General features: G+C 36.9%; 1 protein-coding gene across 1 annotated transcript in view; it reads left to right on the top strand.

The window, feature by feature from the left end:
- Positions 1-26,367, top strand: part of COL25A1 (collagen type XXV alpha 1 chain) — a 451,181-nt gene extending 424,814 nt beyond the window's left edge. The window contains exons 23-33 of the mRNA XM_059924214.1: positions 392-436; positions 4,439-4,483; positions 6,703-6,783; positions 7,637-7,699; positions 8,330-8,380; positions 10,446-10,472; positions 13,845-13,925; positions 16,604-16,639; positions 18,247-18,300; positions 23,768-23,821; positions 26,296-26,367. Of these exons, the coding sequence (XP_059780197.1) occupies positions 392-436; positions 4,439-4,483; positions 6,703-6,783; positions 7,637-7,699; positions 8,330-8,380; positions 10,446-10,472; positions 13,845-13,925; positions 16,604-16,639; positions 18,247-18,300; positions 23,768-23,821; positions 26,296-26,367 (609 nt within the window). The remainder of the gene's footprint in view (positions 1-391; positions 437-4,438; positions 4,484-6,702; positions 6,784-7,636; positions 7,700-8,329; positions 8,381-10,445; positions 10,473-13,844; positions 13,926-16,603; positions 16,640-18,246; positions 18,301-23,767; positions 23,822-26,295) is intronic.
- Positions 26,368-26,600: the final 233 nt, after the last annotated feature.

Below are 26,600 nucleotides of genomic sequence, written 5' to 3'. Positions count from 1 at the left end.
TTAATAATATGGCTTTGTTCTTTAGTGTTTGGGAAATCAAAGCCTTTGTGGGGGGGAGGAGAGAAGTGTTTCTAGAAACACAGGAAATATTAGGAAGCTAATTCAACCCCGAAAAATGTATGTGGGACATGGCAGCAATTTTACATTGTCTTACAAATCAACTCTAGAGCATTATTTTAACCTAAATGTGTTGATTTTTTTCTGCATATAAGTAGGTAGTTTTTATAATTCCTTAACCAGTGAAATGTTTCCTCTTTGCAAATCAGTACTGGAGGATATTTGATTATGATAGAAATTAAGGAGGTGTGGAGTGTACTTAGTATTTAAAGCATACATTTTATTACAGATACTATCTTTTAAAACTTTAAAACTTTGTCTTTTCTGGATTTAGGGTCCCCCTGGACCACCTGGACCTCAAGGACTACAAGGGCCAAAGGTTATTCTTTATTTTACTTGTTTCCGTTTACTACATATGGTGCAGAGAATCCCATATTAAATATATGTATCTCTGAAAATCAATCTTACAAAATACTGGAGGAGCTGAGATCAACAATATTGCTTAAGAGAGCTGAGAATAGAAATTGGGGTCTGGGCTGAAGGAAGAGGGATCAGAAAAAAGAAAAATTAGGAAAGAAGGGAGAGAAATAGAAATGGCATTAAATTTAGAAGGAGGACATTCAGAAAAACAGAATATTAAACAAAGGAAAAACAAGTTTTACAGAAATTGTAAGTGTAAAGAAACACTAAATGTGGTGTATGGAAAAAGGCAAATATTTAAATAGAAGAGGATTGAAGGAAAATTTACTCTGACACCAAAAAAGATCCTTTCTTTCAATCCTTTCATAATAAAAAGAACAAGAAAAGCTTCAGCATGACACATTCACAAATGACAATTTTAGGAATCACTTTCAGTCACTTTTATAACACATCCTGCTATATATATTCAAACATTCTGCCATTTAAATTTCATCTAATAAAACATACCAACTATGAACAGTAGAAACCAAATTACTTGATTATATCTAAAATTTATTGGTAACGTTAGCTTTTTCCCTCCAAACTTAAGCTTATTAAACCACGTTCGATCAATTAACACATGGCCAGCGATTCTGGCTTTTCAGAACTGAGCTACACGTGTTGAAATACGACTTTCATCATTGGGTTTTTTGTAAGAGATTCAAGTGGTGTCAAAATCCATCTTTTGTTTATGCCTCTTAAGGCATTTTATTTGCTAAATCTACCTCATACACACACATGCACACACACACACACATATCAGCTTTTGTACTTTTCTCTTTCAAGATACTTAAAAACTGAAAGCTAGCACATAGAAATAATTATTTTTCTATTATTAAAAGGAATATGCAGTAAAATATTACTGAGGTCCTTGGCTATGTGAGATATATTTAGAACATAGACGCTAATTTCAAACAGATTTCATGTATAACATTACTGTAAGTTTGGGGATTTTTAATTTTCTATTTCTCCACCACATTCTGCTCTCTAAGAGATATAACACAAAAAATGCTCCAATCATATGCAGTCTTTATTCCTAGTAAGCAAGTTGGCCTGGATCCCTATTCTTTAGTATCTTGGTGAGCTGGACTAGAAAACCTAGAGGGAAATCTGTAGATTCCTTTTTCCTTTGTGTAGAGTCAACCAAGATCTAAGTTCCTTGCTTTATGCCCCCACTTGACTAAGTCTCCAGAAGCAAAATTGTCCTCAATGCTAAATATGTACCTTATTCCACACAAACCTCAAAAACTTCTGGGACTTGACTCTTCTTTATAGCCCAAAGGCCTACAGAAGCCCAAAAAGTACTTGACCCAAAGAAAGCTACCTAGCTACCTAGCCAAGAAAGCTATATCATTAAAACCTACATCCCCTGTGTTTTATAATCCAATTGCTATTCATTTATTAAGTATGTTAACCAACAATTAACTTGGGGCCTCTATTCCATGGTAAATACTGATATCTAGTAAAGATACTAGGATATAGCAAGGGGTTTTATTTTATTTATTTATTTTTGGCTACGTTGGGTCTATTGTTACTGCACACAGGCTTTCTTTAGTTGTGGCGTGCAGGGGCTACTCTTCGTTGCGGTGCCCGGGCTTCTCGTTGCGGTGGCTTCTCTTGTTGCAGAGCACAGGCTCTAGGCGCATGGGCTTCAGTAGTTGTGGCTCGTGGTATCTAGAGCACAGGCTCAGTAGTTGTGGCACACGGGCTTAGCTGCTCCGCGGCATGTGGGATCTTCCCGGACCAGGGCTCGAACCCGTGTCCCCTGCATTGGCAGGCGGATTCTTAACCACTGCACCACCAGGGAAGCCCAGCAAGGGGTTTTAACAAGGAGCTTTTAGCCCAGGGATGGAGAAAGGCAAATAAAGGCACAATTATTAATAAAGAGAGTAAGTGCATTGGTTAAGATGCGTACAGGAAGGCTCCTCTCTGCCTTGGGGTCAAGGATGACTTCGAGCTGAAACTGAAAGGAAAAGAAACACAGGGAAGGAAAAGAAAGGAAAAGAAATTGACCAAGTGAATGTCTAGACAAGTAGGGTGGGGGAGGGTTGTTAGTCATACTCCCTTACCTCTTACCGTGCCACCCTTCCCACTATGCCAGCCCTCTGGCCCACGTCGTACACGCCACAGTGGTCTCGTAATTGAGATCTTGGCTTAGTTGATACAGTCCTTTATGCTTTCCATTATCTCCCCTTGAGAAGGTTGGGATAACTGGAGGGAGATGTGCCTATGACCAGGAGTCAGCAAATTCAACACGAGGCAAATATAAAACCCATTCTCACTCAGGACACACAGCCTCAGACTGAGTGGGAACCTATTCAAATTAGCATTCCTCCTTCCTTTATCAAACAAGGACTATTTGACTTCTTATACATCAAATAACTCTTTACAAACTACTTTTGGTGGGTGCAGGATAAATGAATAACTCATGAATTATACTTTTCTTTTAAACATTTGTGGGTCACATTTTGAAGGGAAAAGCATAGCAACAATTACCGGACCCAGAGTGCTGACGGGTATTCAGACTGCGTGAAACTAGGGCTTAGCCAGTTGCATCCAACCTTAACAGACTTGTTGGTGGCAATATAAATGTTGCCACTACCACAAAGAGCAGGAAATCTGGAATTTTTTTAAAAAGGTTTTTTTCTTTTTTTTTTTTTTTTTCATGTGTTTGTCATGCCTTCCTTTAACATTTGGAAGGCTCAGATTTCACACTATGACCAATAGCTCTTAAAGTTCTAACCAGGGAAAGGAGCGCTAACCATTTCAATATTGTGGTTTATAACATCACCAAACAAGACTTTCTAGAAAAATACAGCCTCAGGTCAGTTCCCTTGGAAATCTGTCTGCGAGGCAGGCTACTCACACACTCCAAAGAATTGTTTTTACAAAGTTTCCGAGGTGTGGGCATCAGAGATATTTATAATGGGGTCTACATAAATGATCCAATGATATAAAATAATACCTTGCCTTTCAAAGAATTTGTTTGTTCAGTACCTTTCCAAGTGAAAGGTAACTGGACATTTGTTGTTTGAATAAATCTCTAGCACATTGTTTTAATTTGTCTTTAATGGAACATCTTCAGTTAAGAAAAAATAAATCCATCTATTTTGGGTTTGTCAAGGGTTCTAATAAATCATAATATGAATAGTAAACTTAGTTCGTTCCTAGCATAGTATAGGAAATTGAATTGATCCAAAAGTAATTTTCTGTGGATTAAGATATTATCTGATTTATTATATCCTTCAGTGAGGCTTATCTGGAAATAGCACATTCACAATCATTATGAATTTGTATTCACTGCCCAAACAATGCCAGGTTAAATATTATAAACATATGGGGCCTTTCATTTTACTCTTTCTCGAGTTAACTACCATGTTTTTGCTTTTTTCTCAAATTGGAAAATAAGAGAAATCATACAGAATTTTAAGGAGGAAAAAATTAACTAGCTGAGGCATATAGGTTGTTCCTATAGGATATGGTCAGCCATCAGATGATTTCAGTTTTCTTTCACCCAATTGTTATAGCCTGAATCTCACATGAGGGAAAAAATAAAAACACTGAATCTTAGCGATATGTAAGTATTATTATACATAATATTCAAAAAAATGTTATTTTGGAATTCCCCGGCGGTCCAGTGGTTAAGACTCTGGGCTTCCACTGCAGGGGGGCTCGGGTTCGATCCCTGGTGGGGGAACTAAGATCCTGCATGCCGCACAGTGTGGCCAAAAGAAAAAAAAACATTATTTCACTTTGTATAGTCATGTGGTATGATGTAATAACGTACTTGAATTATGATGCATTTGCTGAAAGTTAAATTGTACTGTTACCAACTAGCATCATTTTTTGCCTCATTTTTACTTGGTGTAGTATGCTACCAATAATAAATAAGAAGCTAGCCATCAAATTTTTATCTTAATAGGGAGAGCCAGGATCTCCAGGAGTCCCAGGAGTTGATGGAGAGCAGGTAATTTTCAAAGACATACTGTCATTTAAAGCATCATTATTGATGACCTTCTGTTATAGGTTTGAAGACCAAAAGGCATGAGTGTTGACTTATGATATTCTCTTTTTTTTTTTTCTTACCTTCTGTTCTAGAGACTACATTAACTCTAAAAAGCAATTGGTTTTAAATTAGGCATTAGTTTTCTTTGTACAAACATACAAGTTATATGATGCTTTAGATTTGCCTTAATAATCCCTATCAATCTACCATGACATCTCTGTGAATTTTTATTAGACTTGTAAGATAATTACCAATTTAGTAAGAATTGCCTAATTCTTGTCAGTGGATACAAATAATTCAAGATTTAAAGCTGTGACGGTAGTTTCCGCAAAATTAGACATTGCTTACATGTGTTATTTTGACATGGTTTTCTTTTCCCAAATAAAGATTGTACCTAATTTTCTAGATCATTAGAAAAGACAGAAACAAGCAGGACACTTGGCAGCTTTGTAGAATATGGCAGTATCTCCGAGGGTTTCCCCTAAAACAGAGGTTGACAAACATTTTCTATAAAGAAACAGATAGTAACTGTTTTAGGCTTTGCAGGCCATAGACATTCTCTATCAGATTTTTTTAATGCCACTTAAATTTTGTTTTAAACATTCAGCCTGTACAAAAACAATTCCTGGGCTGGATTTGGCCTGTAAGCCATGGTTTCCCAACCCCTGGTAGAAATGAATCTGACTAGGAGAATGTGGACAGTATTCAAAATTCAGAATCTAATCACAAGGATTAGTTTCAAGATATTTGATGTTTTCTGGGCTTCTATTATTTACCTAAGAAATGGCTAAAATCAAGAAGATCATTAGAAATCAAAGACATTCTTGATACAGTTTGTGAAATATCCTTCTCAGGAGATAGTATTAGATAAGAAAATTAAGAGAAGGGTTATTTTAATATCAGAGTTGTATATTGAAATCATATAACATCACACTAAATTAACACGTGGTAGTTATAAAAGAGACTTTAGATGATCTGCTATAGCCATCAGAGATCACACTAGCATTTAAAAATCTGATCGTATTACCTCCCCCAGTTAGTCATTATAAATAATTTGACATACATAATGACATACTACGTGGTATGTCATCCCTACATATACAATAGCTGAATTTTTTTTCTATGGGCTTCACAAGGTCTTCTTCTACTACTAGGTCCAGTGGGTTAGCTATCCTCCTGCTCTCTATTATTAGATTCCTAAAACCAACCAGGATCTGATTAACTATAAGATCCATCTATCTATTTAGGTACCTACCCACCCACCTAGTGGGTGACTCTGAAGTAAGTGCTATGAAATAGATATACGTAACAAGAAAAGACAAGTTCCTGTCCTTAAGTAGTTTTTAGTATAGAAAATGTGAACAGGTTAGTGCAACCAGGGATCCCTATGACCATAACTAAAATAACTATGATCATCTCTGCTGAAGAATGGGCCATCTGGTCATACTGCAGTGAACCTCCTTGGATGAAAATGCTTAACGATATACATTAATTTCAGTATTAGTATCACAAAATTCCTATTTTTTTGCATTCAAAATACACATATATCTATTTCCTCACTGTAAAAAGAGAATAAAAATCACATCCTGGATCACCTCATAGAGATGTCACGAGAACAAAATAAGAACACTGGAAAAGTGGAAGTATTTCTAAGCATTAATTGAGCGTTAGTGTATAGTGAATGATCTACCTGTCTGTAGATGGGACCATTGAAAACTGTTGGTGATTGGAACCTCTGCCTGCATTTAATGGGAATAGAGGGATATAATGAGTGGAGATGTGAAAAATTTATTTGGACCTTTGTTACTATAACACTAGGTCCTGCTTCAAAATGTATATTGTGCATTAAACCCATTAATTTGTTTTCAGGACTGGTGATATAGAATTAGCTGCCAGGTAAAAATGTGGAATCAGGAGAAATGATGTCAACACTTACATTCCTGCTTTTCATACTTAAATGGCCTAAGTAATAGAATTTAATCTCTTCCATTACAAGAGGAAATAGTATTGATTCAATGTAGAAGGTTGCTGTAAGAGATAACTCTACCTAAAAATGAAAATCAGAATCATTTCAGCCTGAGGCCCATCTACTGGCAAAAGTAATCTGGAATTCTGTTTTCCCTATTATGTAACCATCCATGGTCAGTATGATTCTTAAGTGCAAACCATATCATTTGTAGGGACTCAAAGGTTCAAAGGGAGACATGGGGGACCCAGGTATGCCAGGTGAAAAAGGAGGAATTGGACTTCCTGGATTACCGGTATGTTTATATTTTTAAAGATGTTTTCATATTAAGATAAAGTAAATAATCAGAAAATAGTTGTACTATTAGCTGCAGTCTCATCTAATGGTTCATTTAATATTTTTATTTTTAAATATTTGAAGTGTTTTTGGTTAATTACTACAACTAAGGCTCTAGAAGAAATTTTAAAGCATCTAACCAAATGAATTATAAAATAAACCTTTATGCTTTCCTGAATTATTTTCACTAGAAGATAGTAAAATAAATAGAGTTGGTCATTAATGTAGGATGTAACTGATCATTTTTAAATAAACAGTAATTTTAAAAAACTAAAAAATACAAAATAATTAAAAAACAAATTACTCTGGAAGTGTTCTCCTTGTGTTACAATATTATGGGATGGTGTTTTTATGGTTTCCCCCATAATTTTTACTGAGAATCTGGAGAGGGAAATGTAGAAAAATGTGGGGAACAAAATGTAGAAAACCTCACTGCCCTAGATCATTTTTTAAAACAAGGAAATGTGTAAATAAGTGTCAGTGAAAACGAAGTTAAAGGACTGCTATTTTAAGTCAGCACCACCATTAAAAATATAACAGTTATAATTGGATATATTTAGCAATGTGTAAGTTTAACCAATCAAGCAGAACTTAGTTTCATTTACTTTATAATTTATTTCACATATCACGCACAATCCTAGGGATTTGAGGAAGCTTGCTGTTTAGCTTGAGGCTAAAATGCAAGGGGATAAATCCTTCTCTTACATTATCATGTGCATGATATTATAAAAATTTCAAGAGGATGATGGATTTGGGGAGAAAATTCAGCTGTTCCTTACTTGACCAGCTCAACTGTTAATGGTTCTTTGTAGGGTGCCAATGGAATGAAAGGAGAAAAAGGAGACTCGGGATTGCCAGGTCCTCAGGGTCCTTCCGTAAGTCCATGGGGGCTGAACTTCCATGGTTCCTGAAAAACTCTGAAATGGGCCAATTATTCACCGACTTCAACCTGTGCCAGATGGTTTATCAACAGTAGAAAGGCCATGAACCTCTTGGTCTGTCAAACTGTAGAAGAAATATCTGTCAGCCTTGTACAGCGAGAGACAAAAGTGTCTCAGAGGTCTGAGTTAGAAGCGATTTTTCAGAGGGCTATCTAATCCCGAGGAGAAAATCAATGGTTTTCCCACGACGCTTTTGGGTAGAGCTCTGTGAATGTAGAACCTATGTTCTTTTTTTCTCCAGAGCCTTGTTGTTGCTTAGTGAAATATTTGAGAGTTTAATAGTAGTTGTAGCATTATAGCATTTCTTGGTAATCAGTTGCTTCCTTTTCTTTTAATGTACTTTTGATTTATTCTGGCTTTTGTAGAACAACTGTATTTTTTTTAAGTTTTTTTATTCTCACAAAGGAATTTCCAAATGTAGAGAATCAAATGCATCACTTGTTCCAGTATCCTTCTTCCTCTGCAACCATTAATGGCCTTAGCAGAAGCCCAGCATGAGATTCAAGCCTAACTGCCTTATCTAAATGAAGTAACCAAATTCATGTTTATTTTTCGGACATGCAGATCATAGGCCCACCAGGCCCACCAGGTCCCCATGGCCCACCAGGCCCCATGGTAAGTTTCCCTTCTCTCCAAAATATAATCATTTGTTTAAGAGCATGCTACCAGAGGAAACGTGAGCGCACCCCTCAAAACAGCCAGCTTGTATGTTGTACTACTCTCTGTGGAATGGACAAAAAATAGGAGGTGCTTTTCTGATTTTACAGTGTTGTCTTTCACTCTCCCAAGCACATCTGTTGGAAAGAGATAGGGTAGTTTTGTGATAGGAAAGTTGAATAAACAGATTTGGCAAGCTTTACTCCACTCTTAGGGTATGAACATTGGAAAATCATTTTAACCAACCACTGTTCTAGGCCATTAATAGCGTAACAAGATTAATAATTGTAGCCATTAATGAATGTTTCTAACCAACTTTGAGGATTGAGACCCTTTAATGAAATGTTCAATAAGAACATTTATAAAATAATATGATAAAAATTGTCTCACTTCCACAGATGGTACATATTGTTGGATCTTTTTCTTTTCACTTTTACATACTTCTGTAAATACAGTGTTTACTGCAAGTATCCCTCAGTGACCAGTGGAGACAATGACTGTGTCCTCATAGAACTTATGTTCAGTGAGGAAGGTAGCCATTAAACCAGCATAATTCTCCAAATGTCTACCTAATGACAGTTCTGTTAAGGCTAGAACTAGAAGGCAGAATGCTTCAAATGCTTTTGACTGGGATAGGTTGGGAACAAGTCAGGCAGTCTCTAAGGTCACATTTGTCTCGTCAGTGTCCTGATAAACCATATGTCTTCAATCACAGAGATTAAATAAACTGTCGGTCAATCTCTCCTCCTGTTGTGCTCCAACAAAGAACATCATTGGAATGATCTAAACCACAGAGCATAGCCCCAGACCCAATCATCTATGTCTTACTAAGTGCCGTTTCTATTTCATACCACAAAACAATTATAATTAACCTGATTTTCTTAAAACTAAACAGTGCTTTAAGAATCAAGCAAATGGCATAGTTTTGGCTTTTTTTAATACTCTCGCCACTTTAAGTTAGAAAATTAAATTTGAAAATGCTATATCCATTCATATCATAAAATTAATTAGTTTAAAGGAATTTAAAACCATTTCTAAAATGAAATAAGAATACTTGATAAAATGGCCATTTCCTGAAAATGTTTATCCATAACGTATCCAAAGGGAAAATATTATTCCAATGTAGACATATGTAACAAATATCTATGTATTGCTTGCTTAAAAAAAAAAACAACAACTTTTTCCTTCTGTTGTATGATTTTGCTGATGAGTATTTAAATACTTCTGTCTCCAAATAGTTCATTTAAATGACTTGAAAGTTTAAAGCAATCCACAGTAATCTTTAGTTAGTTTAGGTTGACTAATTAGTCTCTATACTTAGATTTTCCACAAAATACAGGGGAAAAGCCCTGATCCATGAATGTGTTGTGACTTCCTTCCACTGGTAAATAATTGTTACAAGAGCCTTGAATAATTCATCTTTGTAAAAATGAATACGTTCTAAATAATAATGTTTAGCACTCCTGTACTAGAATCCTTTTCTTAGCCTTAAAGAAATGATGCAACAGGGTTCCAAACTTGACTGTCATCTCCTCATTTTCTTGCTCCTTTAGATTTCTTAAAACCTCGGGTCTAGGGCAGTTAGTAATTGAAAAGGTCTCCTCTTCACTGGTACTTAAAGTTCAAAACTTTTAAAGCAAATTTTAAACTCATAAGGTATCTCACATATTCCACCTAGATTTTTTTAAATAGGGATTTGAAAAATAGAAGTAGTGTGGGTTCACAAACACTTTTTTCTGTTTTTTTTTTTTCTTCCATATAACCCTGGCAGATTCCCCCCTCCCTCTCACAGGTATTTAGCAGAAAGAATTGCTATTAATGAATTTCCTATTACAGAGCAATCCAAGAGCTAGAAGGAACTTTCACGAGGTATTAACATCCACTGGCCTTCCTCTAGCTATAGCTCAAACAAGAAGATTCTTGTTATACATCTCTTTTGTTACTTTATATAATAGTTAATAGTCACCTCTGCTGGGGAAAAGTGAATCAATTCTTAATTAAAAGCTGTGTTTTCCATTTTCAGGGACCCCATGGACTTCCTGGACCAAAGGTAATCCAACAAATCCTTTGATTATTTGATGGTTGTTTCATTGTTAATCGTGGGGAAGCATGACAGAAGCATGTTTCTCCTGTCTTATTTATTTGTCAAGTAATGTTGATAATCTTTAAGCCTTTAAGTATCCAGATGTTTAAATTTCACAACAACGAGTGACTTACAACAAATTTAAGTGAAATCACCTAGAGATGAATTAGTCCTCATTTTGCCTTTTTCCTTGTCACTATGTAAGTTTCTTAAGTTACTAATCATAATATACTCAAAATCAACATTCTAAAAGGAAAAAAAAAAAAAAGTGAATCTGATGAGATTCTCAGACTAGTCCAGATGCTCTTTCTTAGTATGGTATCTTTAGTTGTATATTCAGATGTTGTTAGTTGATACTTCTTGCTTGTCATATAGCGGTACTGCATCTAAATGCTTTAATTATCCAGCATCTTAATTTTGTACTCCCCCAGAGGCCACTAGTCTAGAATGAGGTGAGATATATCAAGTATGCTATACTGAGGAGAAGGTTACATCACATACACGTATTCTATACTCTGAATTAACAAGAGAACAATGGAGAATACCCCTTCCTTGTCAGAATTATTGCAGTTTGTATTGTGAAGATGGATGAAGGTGCATTCTTTGCCTTTGTGTAGACCAAGAAGACACCTTGGAGGATTAAAATGAGCCCTGAAAGACATGCTTCTTCTTTCAGTGAGCATATGTGATGAGGACGTATGTTCTAACCTCAGCTTTGCCACTGACAGGCTGTGTCACCTTGGGGAGATTATTTACCCTCTCTAATCCTTCATTTACTCAACTAAGTAACTTACCTCAGAGTGTTGTGATGATTTAATGAGGTATGATTATAGAACACTTCGCAGAATATGCGGTGCAGCTGTTAATAAACACCCAATAAACGTCAGTTGTTATTGTAATCTTGTGTTTTGATGCTTTGTTCTGAACAGAAAAATTCAGCTAGTCCTCAAGACTGCTTGAGAAAAGGTTCAATGACTCTTGAAAGCTCCGCAGTAGTGAGTTGATGCATTGAAATGGAGAGGGGGTGAGGGGACACATAAATGCAGTGTTGGCACTAAGAATCAGAAAGCCTAGAGGCAGCCCACCCTCTCCTCTGAGCACTCCCGCTGACCACCCAGCTTTAGGGGTGGCAGAGGGATTGGTCTGACTCCAGAAACCTGAGTTTCCTTTTCGAGATGAAGCAGGTGACTCACCCAAGAAAGGAAAGAGTTCGTGCCTCTTTATTCTTCTTAGAATACCTTACCTTCTGATAAGGCCAGTGATTGACAGTGTCTCAGTGGCATGGATTATAGTTTAGGGTAAGAACATTTTTGTTGGGGTCAAAAGAGAGCTTATCTATCAGCTCTGTGGTCTAGGTACTTATCTAGCCTTCTTGGGCCTCTTTCCTCACACTGGACTAAATAATATTTCCTTCTGTTGACTTCTGTTTGGATTTTAAGGTACCACTGAAGACCAGATTAATTGTAATGACTCAGGCCAAAACCACCAAGATTGAGTTTTTAATTCTATGAGTGATTCAGTTACCCCATCACCATTACATTAATAGATGCCCAAGATCCTTTTGATATCTACAAGGCAATGATTCACTTTGCCTACACTTAACTTCAATTGTTGTTTAAATCATAGATTTCAGAGAATTATAAAGTTGAAAACATCTCATAGATTACCTGTGCTAGTTCCTTGATTTTATAGATAATAAACTATAGGCTCAGGAGATTTAGGTTATTTGCTCTAAATTACACTGCCAATTAAATGACAGATCTGGGACTAGAATTTAGGTTCAGAGTTGAAATTTGAAATTTTTGCCCCAGAATTTGATTGTTTAAACCTACCTTCTCAGTTAACACCCATTCCTATCAATGCATGGTTCCTCACCAAAGAACTTCATAGCCTACCAAGGCTGCCCTTCCTATTCATCATCTTAAGATCACTTGCTGAATGAAAGTCCACACACATGCAAAGCCCTGAATCTCAAGTTTAGACCAGTTAACTGCAGTTGACTACTGAGCCTTGGCTTTAATCTCACATTGACTCTAGCTCTGGGACATTCCCAGGATCACACTTTACCAGCCATAGAACATTTGGCTTTTCTACAGTGGCAGCATTGCAAACTTCCTCTCCTCAGAACTGCCAAACTCCATTAGGTCATGCCAATGTGTTTATTATTTTGTGACCCCTTTGAAAGTTCAAATATATAGCATGGTTCCATGGATGACTCTAGCTCACTGTTTCCTAGAATTTCCTGATGAGAAGAATCACCTAGGAGACATTAAAAATACCATTCCTGTGCTGCTATGGTCCAGGTCGTGCCCTGGACTCTTTAACAAGTACTGCACTGATTTGCACCATCAAGCAAAAACCTGGGAAATACTGCCCAGATTAATAATCCCTCCTGCCATGTAAGCATAACGTCTCCCCTCTCCCACCTCCACCACTTAAGACTCTATAGGGCATTTAAAACTGAAATCATCTTCCTTCCACAAGTCTTTCAAGATTTTCTTGATGAAATTAATATCTGTACTTAAAAGCTGAAAAGGGAACAGGTCAGAATTCTATTTCTAAAGCTGCTGCTGATAGAAAATAGTGTATTACATTCTTAGGCTTTTAAAAAACAGAGTCAAGAGAATTTATCACTTATCATGGCTTTTGTATTGTCACCTTAAGTTAAATTCTAACCTACTTTATTCTAAGATTGGACAGACAGACAGTTAGTAAAGCCACATATAAGTTCTGTGATCTTCACATTCTCTTCTAGGATTGGCTCTTTGTTGTCTATTCTATTGATTAATCCATGTAGGGACCTGACTTGCAATGTCAGTGAATGAGGATTCACCAAATGACATTACTTTAAAAGTCAGTTGCTACATTTTTAGCTCATTCCCCTGGGCAATATGCTTAAAGGCTTAAAATATTCATATATATAACACTGTCCTGCATATTCCAGTTTTCCATTCCAGCAGAGTGAGTCTTTCCTGCTCAGCCTCCTTCAGTATCTTCCACTCCGATTGTCTTTGATTTACTTGGTCAGAACAATGTAGCATAACACCAATTTCCTTGAGGTAAAACTGAAAAATTCGAAGCTCAGACATATACATTTTGATTGTAAGGAGCACACTTTCTCAGGAGTTCTGCTTCCTAGAATATTATTTAATTGTCAATTTCAGTTTGTTCATTCTTAAAATTTTTTAAATTATTTTTGAACTGTTGCAAGACAAATCTAGCCTGACTCTGCTGTTACCTAAAACTGGGATCTGCAACCATTTCAGAGACTGGCTCTCTTCTCTCGAAGTTGAAACACCCATGATAGCAACCAAAATCGGCATTTGCTTTTGCATTTAGGGTGAACCAGGGTTAAATGGTGTTAAAGGATTGAAGGGTGAACCAGGTCAAAAGGGTGACAGAGGACCCCTTGGTCTTCCAGTAAGTAAAGAAAACTTTCCATTTCAGTGCAAATCTCAGACTTTTCTTTCTACCCTAAGTAAGAACTCCGGTTTACTCAGTGACCATCTTATGGCTGAGATTTCTGTAACTGGAAAACATACTGTGTTCGCGCAGAGCTCGGCCCAGTTTTGTTTTCTCTGACGTCTGCTCTTGTGTCAGAGGAAGACCCCGTAACAAACAATGCCATAAATGTTCTGTCGTTCAATTACATACATGCCAACCGTCCTCTTTTTTTTTTTTTTTTCCAACCGTCCTCTTTTAAGGCTGACAATTCTTCTCCCATCACCCTCCCCTTTAAAAAATTATTATGTGGATTATTTCATAATTTCTCCCAAATGTTTTTATTATTTAGTGTAGTGTCAAATCCTCCCTCAATTTTTATTTTTTCTTCTTCAATACCAAACACCATAGCCCCCTGTTGGTGGCAGGTATGCAATTGGCCATTGCTGAAGGCATGAGGTCAGTGCCGTGGCTCCTTACATTAATCAATCATATTGTGGTCTAAATGTTGTATGTTGTTTGTGCTGGAAATGCCCTCTTACGAGGTTCTTGTGGCAATAATGGAGAGTATGGAAGAAGTATTTTGCAGTTATTTAGAGATTTTTATTTTTAATGAAAAGGAGATTTCCACCTTTCATGCACTTTATGCTAGTCTTCTTTCCACAACAACTAAAAAGATATTTTTAAATGATTATTAAATATGAGGGTGTTTTTTGGGGGTTTTTTGGCTGCACCGTGCAGCATGCGGGATCTTAGCTCCCTGACCAGGGATCGAACCTGTGTCCCCTGCAGTGGAAGAGCAGAGTCCTAACCACTGGACCGCCAGGGAATTCCTAAATATGAGTTTTAGTTTCAAGCTTTTCATATGCTGTCTATTCAGTGAATGCAGATAAAAGTCAGTAAAGAACATTATAGATTACATTATTAAAATATGACATAAAATTGGTAATAGAAAATAGTTTATACACGTCTCCATAAAAAAATTGGTGACTATTTTTCCCACAAGTACTGTATTCTAAGTACTAAAGTATTCCTCTTGATAGCCGATGCCTTACATAGATCAGGCAAGTAGTAGATGCTTAATATGTATTCATTTATTGAATGATGTAAGCCTCATATTAGAGTATAGGTTAAATCACACCAATTAGATCATGCCACAGGTATAAAACCTAAAACCTGTATAACATATGTGAGTCATTAATTCACATTCCAGGTAAATATAATATTATATTATCAGTGCCAAAATTTTATCATCCCCCTATTTATTTTTAAATTTTATAATAATGGTGACTCTGAAGAAAGTATCAAAAAGCAAAAGAAAGTTTGGATTTCTATTTTATTTAAACCCTCAATCTGATTTCTTTAAAGTTTGCCCTAATTTCAAATCTAGGACTAGTGGTCATTTTTATGTAACATTTAGCCAAAAGGTTTACATATGCTAGCATTAAGCAAATGGTAGCACACATATTTTTTTTTAATTTTAATCATTGCTAAGTAAATTGAATTTTGCAGTTATAATCTGACTCACAATAGGATTGTACAGAAGGAATTGTAAAATAAAAAACGAAAATTACTCCCCAAAATGTATGATATAGCATCATTTGTAGAGTTTGCAGCTGGAATAATTTTTTTTTCTTCCATTTTGTATTATTAACTACATCTGAAGCATAAAATGGGGAAATAGTTCTGCAACCTTGCCAAGAGATGTATAGAACTAGTGCATTGTCTTTCTTAAATACTCCTTGATCAAATCAACATTTTTAAAGGACTATAAATAAACATTTGAGTTTTGAGATACAAAAGCCATACCAAAAAAGTAATTGTGCTTATAATTGAAACAAGCATTGAAAATGTCATCTTTTAGTCATACGTTATGCATAGCCTAGAGTTGAAGGGAAAGAAAAGCATGCATTGCCTGAGAACAACATTCAATTTTTAAAGTATTTCCCATTCAGACTTTGATGCTTGATTATTTGAAGTGAGCTGAGGAACAATGTTGTTTGGGACAGTTATTTCTTTCTGGACTCATGAAATTTTTCTGGCTTTTTCCTGTTCCTAGAAGTCCCTCTAGTGGTGACTAATGTGAACACAGTAAGAACAATCCAGAAAACAATGAGTATCGTCTGTGTAAAACCCAGTCACCCTGACATGTTAAAATTCTGCATTTGTTATTCATAAATGCTATTTTAACAAGTAAAACTAGAGCTGTTTTCTTCTCCTCTGAAATTCTAACTTGATTGATTATTATAATGAGCCCTTTCCTAGAAGATTGGCCGTTATTTTTTTTTCAGAACCAAAAGAAATATATTGTGAATGGCACAGTCTTTAGAAAATTAATTTCATATGGAAATTAGCAACCCAGACTGTTACTGGTAACTATTTTAAAGCCCACTTTATAAACCTCATTCACTTGATTTCTAAGTAAGAATTTATCAAATGGAAATGTCATAAAAATGCCATCATCTGTGGGGTGTTTATTGTCACATGGTTTTTTTTTTTAACTAACAATTTGTAGCAATGTGATATTCATCCCAGAACCCTGTGACTGCGTATTATGTTGTTGAAGTGTTACATTTGTTCATCAGTACCTCATACTAATCTCTGTTCTTGTCATTCGTGTTACACCCACCAACCCTGCTACCAACCAAATCACACAGGGAGCATCTGGCTTAGACGGAAAGCCAGGATCCCGGGTGAGTCAGCGCCTCAACTTGCTCCAACATGTTTTGTGGCTAGGAGTCTTATGCTTCAGGACAGACTCCCATCAAATGATGAGGGGTACATAGGACTGGAGCAGGACAAAGTGGACAAAGATAGTGGCAGAAAAGGGAAAGGTAGACAAAGCCTGGGTTGCAGCCTTGTTTGTCGTACAGCCTAAACTGCAGAACATCTTTCTGAAGCCTGGGTTCAAGTCTGGATAACTTGTGACGTGGGAAGAATGACCAATCTAATTGGCTTCATTGTCGTAGAATCCCAGACAGATTTTTCCGTAACCAATGAACACTTCCTGCAATTCCATGGGAGGGGCCCTCTGAAGGAATCAAAATCATGGGAATTTATTTTAACTTGCTTTTCCTTTTATGTTTATGTCCATATTAGAAGTGTAACTTCTTCTTTGGAACTAACTTTCAAATCTCAGTTCATTGAAATGACTTGTCTGTCTTCTGTCATTTTGTCTCTTTTCTATGGTTCTTAACAGCTCCATCTCTTAAATTTCAGCTACAGGTCCTCAATATTTAGAAGTCTTCTGAAGATGAACTTTGAGTTCAGGCAGTAAGAAAAAGATCAAACTGATGTTGATAACTCACCAACATTAGAATGAGTTTAAAACCCTGAATTATTTCATATCACAAGACTCATAGAATAAACAAGAATAGTAAAACAGAAATAGGAATACTAAAAAAGTTGTGCTAGAATAGTTTCTATGTTTACAAATATCATAATAAATTCATTGCAAATCTAGGCATAGTCTTCCTGAAGATGAGCAAATATACCTGAAGTCCTTGCTACATTTTTAAGAATCAAAAAGAATTCCAAGCTCTTCAATTCTAAAAACCTGTTTCAGGCAGTCATTATTTTCACTGGACCTCAGTGTTCCTATATTCATCCAAGTATTATCTCATCTGCCACAGAAATCCTAACCCTGAACCAGGAGGCCAGAGGGCAATTATGCCATTAAATCATCCAGCTGCCTGGTTTGTGCCTTATAAGCCCAGTGACTTGAGCCACTGCAACAGAACCTATAGGAATAATTCCTTCTTTCTAAGCCCCCTGCTGCTTCCAACAGAACTGAAGAAAGTTTGAACAGTTAAACACTGTTCTCATTTATTTAAGTTTTTTTTTTTTACTTGTATAACTATTCGAGCCTCTTAAACAGCTGAAAACAAGACTTCAGAGCATTTGTGGCCAAGAGGAGTAGGGGTAACTGTAGGGGCAGAGAATGGATGTGAAGAAGAGGTGATGTGAAGCAAAAACAATTAATTTTTTCTTAAGATTTTGGGGGCAAAGTGAAGATGTTCCATTTAGTCAGGGAGGAAATACATAATTAAATATGATATACAGTATTTTGTGTGAGCCTTTCATTGAAATATGCAGTTATATAAGTCATCCCTTTTGCATGAGTTTCTTGAAAACTACTGGCCTGAAAGAATCAAGCATAAAGCAGTTTGAAAGGAGATGTGTTGTCTTACTGACATTCTAAGGCATCATTCACCCAGGAAAAGTCCAGGATAAATTATAACTGCTTTTCTTACAGCCCTTGGGATATGTCTCATATTATATTATTTTTATCTTTTTTTAGGGTACAGATGGCCCTATGGGACCCCATGGCCCTGCAGGTCCCAAAGGAGAAAGAGTAAGTTGCTCCTGAGGTTATTAAGCTGTGACCTAAGGAAAGCACAGAGTGTGGCTTTTCCATTTTAGTTGATCTGAGCTGTTCATTTCCCAGAAGAAATAAAGGGCCATCTAATAGTGAATGGAAATAGATGCCATCTTAAGTTCTATTCAGAGTCCTCATGCTGAGAGAAGGACAGAGTATTAGAATATGCCTGCCTTAACAACAACAAAAAAACAATGCATACATTTTCATAGCTAAAGTAAATAGCTCAGACCATTCCTTCTTAACCCCTAAGGAAGATGTCTTCATTTGGCCTTAATCCAGAAAGTTAATGTCAATAGGTCTAAAAATTCCAGGACTACATATTCTGGTTGATAATCTTTTATATAAAGCTACTGTATTCATTCAGAATAAGTTATAACTTTTCTAAAGGGAAATTACAAAACCTAAGTATTCTCTGCACAGTTACACATGCTCTTTTTTTTAGCAAAAGAATAGCCTTTCTTTAACCATAAGGAAATAATTTTAGTGCATTATAAAACAAAAACCTTCCACTAACCTCTCTATTGCTAAGCCATGTTTCCATATCTTTGGGAGGAAAAAAGACACTCAGAGTGGAAGATAAACATCTGACACAAAAAAATGTACTACAGCATCAGCAGCTGGTCATCTGTCTGGAACTTCTCTCCCTCTTTCTCTATTTTTCTTCCACTTTTTCTTTTCCTCACCTTGAAAAACTTAGAAGGTTTTTTTGTATCTGAGTAGAATTGTGTCCTCAATTTCCCCACCATCCAGGATAGGATGTAAAGAAAGTATCCTAATGGTGAAGACTTCAAAATGTTGGAATGATTCATTGTGCAACTTTGTGGTCTTTTAAAACTAGATAGAGTTTCATCAGTCTGGGATAATTTGCTTTAAAATAGAGGGCCACATAGTGATTTCTTTGGCATACATCCCCATCCCATAATTCCATGTCCTATAAAGTGAATTCACTTATTCAGTAAGTATTTATCACATTAAGATGTACAAAACACAATGTACTCCTAGTGTGAAATGAAAACGCTCCCCTCCCATTTATGAAGTCTGTTTTGCTAATAGTTCTAATGAATTGCATAATAATAATTGATTCATCATCCTATAACCTTTTATTAATACACTGTATATATTTACTCAGTACTGTGAAGGAAGCAGCTATTTTCCGTGATCTAGAAGAGTTTACAATCTAATTGCAGAGGAAAAAAATGTCTGCAAGGAATAACTAGATAATGAGGCCTAAGTGAATACAAATAGTACATGCTGTGCATTCAGCGATGAGGAAGGCTGGCTTTACCCAAGAATGCTTCTAGGAAGAGGTGAGTCCTAAAGGAAATAAACCATCTGAATTTATTTCTAAGGTCAAACCAAAGACTTACGAAGATCATCTTAATTAAAAAGATTTAAAAGCTCAGAGCCTCATGCTGCTGGTGCATTCAAGCATTGTGTCAAGAAATCCAGTACATGGACTAAAAATGGAGCAGCAAATCTCAAGTAGTCTAGTGGCAGAAGGCCCTGGGACTCAAGAGGGTTTACTGTTTGGTAAATCAGCTGTTACTTCCGAGAGCTCCGCGGTGTCACAAGAGTATCAGGTCTCAGCGCTGGGGTAGAATTCACCAGGAGAGCAAATGAAATGGCTAAGAATTTGTGAAGGCAGAGTTTAAGTCAAATGGTGTGCAGTGTAAAGTGTTACACTTGTATTTACTCAGCATGTTAACTATCTTAACTGGATCAGATATCAGTACTCTCTCCAAGTGCCCCTCTGCCTAAGTGCTAAACTAGAGTGTGATTCTCAAAGTTAATTGATGGAGGTGCCATCTGGACTCTCTTGAAAAAGTTTCAAATTTTAAAGAGGCAGGAATCAAGAAAGGGGCTCATTCTAGAATAATTCCTCAGTGTAGACATGCAAATTAAAGATCCTGAATGACATGAGACCAGCCTAAAAGAAACGAGGCATTTGACAGACAGTGTTAATTCAAGAATTGTCAAATACATGACCGGCAGCATTAGTAGTCAGCTCTTCAGAGCACCTGCTCGTCCTACCTTCAGCTGATTTCTTCATCTTGGCCTTGTAACCACTAAGGAACTCCGTAGAGTGTGTTAAATTTGAGAGGTTCAAAGTTCTTTTGGAATGAATTAATCCAGGAAAAGATGTTGCACGTTCAAGGCCCTGTGTTAATATTTCATTCCTAAAAGTTTTCAAGCTGAAACCATTAAGCTGCTTTTGGCTCCAAGTGACAGAACCCCAACTCAAAATGGCTTAAACAATAAAGAAATTTATAGTTTTGTGTGGCAAAATAGTCAAAGGAGGAACTCTAGGCTTTGCTTCTATGCACTTTCCAAGAGCTGGCTTTGTCTTCTGACCACAGGCAAGCTGGTTGCAGTGGTTCCAGACCTCCCCTCTGGCGAGGCATCGGCAGAGAGCAAACATAGGGACTGTCTTCTCCTGTATCCTCCTTAGCTGTGAGGAAACCGTCCCCAAAGCTTCCCAGCCACTTCCCCTGACACTTCATTGACCAGGATTGGGTTATATGTCCACTTCTGAAGCAGTCACTGGGAGTGAGATGGAATTGTCATTGTTAGCTTAAAGTAAGTATTTGGGGTGGGCAATTCTGCAAGAGGAGCTCCACAGCTTTAGTGACAGCTGAATTCAAATCAGCCACGGTATATTCATTTTAAAAACAAAATAAAGCTGAAGTACTCAATCAGAGGAGGAAGAAGGGAGTAGGTATATCAAAATAATCTGTGGAGATATTTCAAACCAGAGCTACTCTAATCCATTGAGTTTTTACGAATTAGACCAACTCCAGGTTACATGAACCTTCCTTCTAAATCCCCACCTCCCATTTACACACGCACGCACACACACACACCATTACCAACACCACCACCACTTAAAAAATCATAAATAACACTGCCAGATCAAACTGAAAGAACTTTATTTTGAATTAGTGCTCTTTGGGTTGCCAAGCCCTTTTCATTAAAAACAAGACCTCTAACTGTACGATAATAATGAGAGCTTCTTTTTATGGACATATTATTTGGCAACATATAATTTCATATTTTGTAATCACACTTAATCTTCAGGAAAATTCTTGCAGAATATGTATTACTCTTCTTATTTTACAGCCAATGAAACACAGGCACAGAAAGGTTAAGAAAGTTACCCAAGGCCACACATCCAGTCAGTGCCAGAACTGGAATTCAAATTTAAATCTGTTTCATGTCAAAGCCTGGCCACTTTACTGCATGCAATTCCTGCTCTTTCAGTAATAAACATAAAGTAATAATGAGTAAAAGTGCAATAAGCTTTTATCATATTTATTCCCCAAAATCTCCCTATACTCTATGTGCCTCTAAGTGACAGTGCTAATTAGCACCAACAACCCCTAAGTTTAAATTAAAGAAGAATGTTGACAGTGACTTGAAATTTGCTCACATGGGAATTTGGAGTGTAGAGAAACACAGAGTAATACTTGGATCTGCATGCACAGTTATCAGCTGAACTTGACCTTTTACCCCTGGAAGAGATTTGCTACCATTAAACTTCTTCAGGGGTGTGATAAAAGAAGGTAACATTTTCTTTTGGCCCCTCACATAAACATCGTCATTCTCCTGAAGTTTCCATAATAAATATTGACAGTTTCATTTTGGAGGTGGCAGCAGAAGAAAACACTACTTGAAATGCAGACATCTCTTTTTTTATTATCACCATTTCATATTCCTGGGCCACCTCCAATTACACTTATTTTTTATAAGCATTCAAGATTATCGTTTAACGAATCAACCAACAAAGGATTAATCTCCAAAATATATAAACAGCTCATGCAGCTCAATATTAAAAAACAAACAACCCAATCTGAAAATGGGCAGAAGACCTAAATAGACATTTCTCCAAAGAAGACTTACAGATGGCCAAGAAGCACAGGAAAAGCTGCTCAACATCACTAATTATTAGAGAAATGCAAATCAAAACTACAATGAGGTGTCACCTCACACCAGTTAGAATGGGCATCATCAGAAAATCTACAAACAACAAATGCTGGAGAGGGTGTGGAGAAAAGAGAACCCTCTTGCACTGTTGGTGGGAATGTAAATTGATACAGCCAGGCACTATGGAGAACAGTATGGAGGTTACTTAAAAAACTAAAAATAGAATTACCATATGATCCAGCAATCCCACTACTGGGCATATACCCAGAGAAAACCATAGTTCAAAAAACACATGCACCCCAATGTTCATTGCAGCACTATTTACAATAGCCAGGTCATGGAAGCAACCTAAATGCCCATCGACAGATGAATGGATAAAGATGTGGTACATAAATACCATGGAATATTACTCAGCCATAAAAAGGAACGAAATTGGGTCATTTGTAGAGACGTGGATGGATCTAGAGGCTGTCATACAGAGTGAAGTAAGTCAGAAAGAGAAAAACAAATATCGTATATTAGCGCATATATGTGGAAATTAGAAAAATGGTACAGATGAACCGGTTTGCAGGGCAGAAATAGAGACACAGATGTAGAGAATAAACGTATGGACACCAAGGGGGGACAGTGGCGGGGGGGTGGTGGTGGTGGTGGTGGGATGAACTGGGAGATTGGGATTAACATATATACACTAATATGTTTAAAATAGATAACTAGTAAGAACATGCTGTATAATAAAATAAATTTTAAAAAAAGATTATCGTTTAAGCTGAGACAAGCTCTGCTACTTAAATAGGTACATGGAGAGAGAGTGATGAGGTAGTAAATTCCTACCTTATCAGGCACTGAGTAGAAAGCATAAAAGTTTTTAAACCCTCTTTTTCAGAAAGGAAGCAAAACATACATGATGGTATTGATTTGACTTGATTCATGAATTCTGCAAATATTTACTGATGTGCCGGACACTATTATAAGCTGTGGGCATGCAGTAGGGAAAAAAGCCAGGGCCCTGGCACCCTAGTGTGCAGATTCTAGTGAGGGGCTCAGCAGAGAATAGACAGGTTATAACGTGGGTATGTCTCCTGGTGTATGAGCACCGTGAAGTAAAATACAGCTCAGGTAAGGGCAGGTGCAGTCAAGGAGGAAGGGCTTGCTGAAGAGGCATTTGGTAGGGGGATAAAGAATTTTCTTATTACATTTTTGAAAAAGTAGTAACTTAAAATAATTAGTAACAAATACACATTTCACAGCAAGGCCAAAGAAACCCAAGCACCGCACCCTAGATATGCAAGTCCTTTTGCACCGCTGGGCAGACAGTCCTTCTTTCAAAGGTGATTCTGTAAAATATGCTAACATGGATTTCTTTTGCTGTATCACTGGCAGCGGCCCTGAAAGAGCCTGACTCTTTGGAATTTTGATAGAATGATACTTCAAATAGAGGCTTTAGCCACAGGCCATCAGGGAAAGTGTGTGAATATAGGTGCTTGTTTATGATTTGCACTTTCACCTTTCATTATAGGGTGAAAAAGGAGCTATGGGAGAGCCGGGACCCCGAGGGCCGTATGGTCTTCCCGTGAGTTCTCTTGTCTCGTGATGGTGTTTCCCTTCAGCATGTATAGATGACCTGTCCCTGGCGTGGTTAACCCTCCCCTCGTGGGGAGACTAATCCCATCAGAGGAGCAAAGAACAATCCACTAATTCTCTTCAATGCCAGTGTAACTGGGTACTTCAGAGAGAGGTCATATTTGTGTCGTATTCTTACACTCACGTACAGACACCCACACGCTTCACCAGATTGAGAGGATCAGAGGTTGTCCATGAGATGGGCAGTGCTAACCTGAAAGGGGGCTTTTGACTGTCAGATAATCCCTCCCTGGGCCATCTGACCAGACCCATAATTGGCCCTTCCTTGGGAGGTCATTGTACCAGAAGTGGGTGTGGAAGCTTAATTTAAAAAACTCTCTTCAGACTTCATCTGTTCTCATATATTACTTACAAAAACTGCTCTTGCTAATAAAAGGTATTTCTCAAATTGATGTTTACGATGACTTTGATGTTTCTGACCTTTCTAAATTACCGTGATAACAAGTGATCTTCAGAACAGAGAAGGTTGATAGTGTGCTATCTTCTGAAAATTCTCAATTACACCCACTTCAAATTGAGGGCCTCGGGTTTGCTTCCGAATATTATCTTTGGGATAATTGTAAATGATTTGATGGGGTAGGGTAGGACTACAGTAGAAGCATATACTGTTGTCTCAAGGTTTTTAACCCCTATGTATTTTCCACGTACCTTGTACTTTCTAGTTTTTATGAATTGAAATAATAAGCTCAAACCATGATTACTTGAGTGCTAAAAGAGACGCTGATTTTGAAATAGATTTCGAAATCCAATTGGTGGAATCAAAGCAACTTCTCAGCAACTTTTAGGTGGATTTGTTGTGTGACCCTGGTCAGTGCCCTGAAAATCTGCTCCACAGGGCTGAATTGATCATCCTTGCACAGCAGTATTTATTCCTTCTATAATAGGGGATTTTTAATTTACAAACAGTTTTTAAGCTGTGATCTTCACACCCGCAATATTTATAGACAAGGTGTACGTCTAGCCAAATTAAAATTGTATTTAACAATAAACAGTTTTCACATTCTTTACACACTTATGAGCTAACTACTAAGTTGTCAAACTAAAGTAGCATAGATTTGCTTATTCTGTTAGTGCTGGTGTGTTTTTAAATCAACTAAACAGTATTTTTGCGTTTGACTTACTCTTAGATTGATAACTTGAATACCAAGCATTAAACTTCAGCAAAATATCAGACTATTTAACCTGATATATAATGAAACATTTTCATGACCCTTACCTGCAACATTAGCAGTCACTTCACTTGATTTAGTGAAAGAAATTTGTGTTACTAATCAATAGAGAATCTTTTCCACATTTCTGAATTAGTTGTTTTTATACTAGTGTTGCATGTCCGGGCAGCCTTAAATAGAATAATAACCTATTCGTGAAACTTAGGAACACTAATGTAACTACTATGATTCTTTGGCAGGGGAAAGATGGAGAGCCTGGTCTTGATGTAAGTAATACCTACAATAAACATCTTCCCATTATAATAGATGCTGATGGTCTCCATCATCAATAACAGCAAGAATACTTCTAATTTTTTTCTGTGCACATAGTTATGCGTACAGCATATATTGCTGTGCGTGTAGACAGCAATATGAAATACACCACTAGGGTTGGCATGAGATAGACATAAAAGCAAAAAGCATACTTATCTAGTATGAAATTAATAACTGACAGTTGATAGAGGCACTTCAAAATACTTTCCCAAATTAGAGACACTCAACATGAGTGGTTAAATTACTTATTTTAAAATATGCATAAAATCGAAGTATGTTTCACATGCTACCCTTAGGGAATGGTATGTTTATTCTCAAAGCTATTATGCAGTATTTTTCTTTTTAGCATAAAGTCCCTATATATCTTATAGTAACATAATTCTATAAAAATAGAGAATGTCAAAAGTCAATCCCTCCTCAAATGATTACTGCTCATCCTGTATTATGTGAATAATAGCAGTAGCAAAAAGTAATAGTAGTTACTCTTTATTGGGCACCAGTTGTGTGCAGACATCATTCTGGTACTTTATATATATCATCACATTTAATGTCACACCAGCAGATGTGTAGTATTGATAGATATTAACCTCGTTTTATGGTCAAAGGACTAAAATGGTGAAGAAAGTTTGCCCGCAGTCACACAAATCAGAGAACTTGCCAGGATTCAAACTAGGATCCTGATATTCTCTCCACTATACATTTCTTTGGAGAAAAAGCAAGAAACCTTTTGTTTACAGATACTTGAGATGTTAGGAAACTGTTATTTCTAAGTGCCACTTTACCCATCTAAGTTTTGAGATTTGAGGGCATGCCATGTTTCTTTATATTTGCGTTCAGAAACATGAATTCTTAAGGTTTTTTTCAATATGGTGTTGCCACAGTTATACCAATAGATCTTTTTGGTTTGCTTTTTATCCTATAGGGTTTCCCTGGTCCACGAGGCGAGAAGGGTGATCTAGGAGAAAAGGGGGAAAAGGTGACCTCTCCAGCCTAGCATGCGCCTGTTTGATTTTTCTGCTTCTGTCTGCTTTGCTGTTCAACCTGTGTGATTCTTTCATACGTCTAATCTTTCTCCATCCTGTGCTCCAAAAACACTCTGATGTCTGATCTGAGGAAACAGATCTTCACAGAGGAATAAAGAAGGCTACACTGCAAGAAATAAGGGCACTGTTAGCACAGAAGAAAAGAATTATAATCCCCAGATATCTGGGCTACAATCTTTGGACT

This window comes from Balaenoptera ricei, chromosome 5, assembly GCF_028023285.1.
Source record: "Balaenoptera ricei isolate mBalRic1 chromosome 5, mBalRic1.hap2, whole genome shotgun sequence".
Taxonomy (NCBI): Eukaryota; Metazoa; Chordata; class Mammalia; order Artiodactyla; family Balaenopteridae; genus Balaenoptera; species Balaenoptera ricei.
The sequence above is the reverse complement of the archived record's forward strand: the minus strand, read 5'-3'. Positions and strand labels throughout refer to the sequence as shown.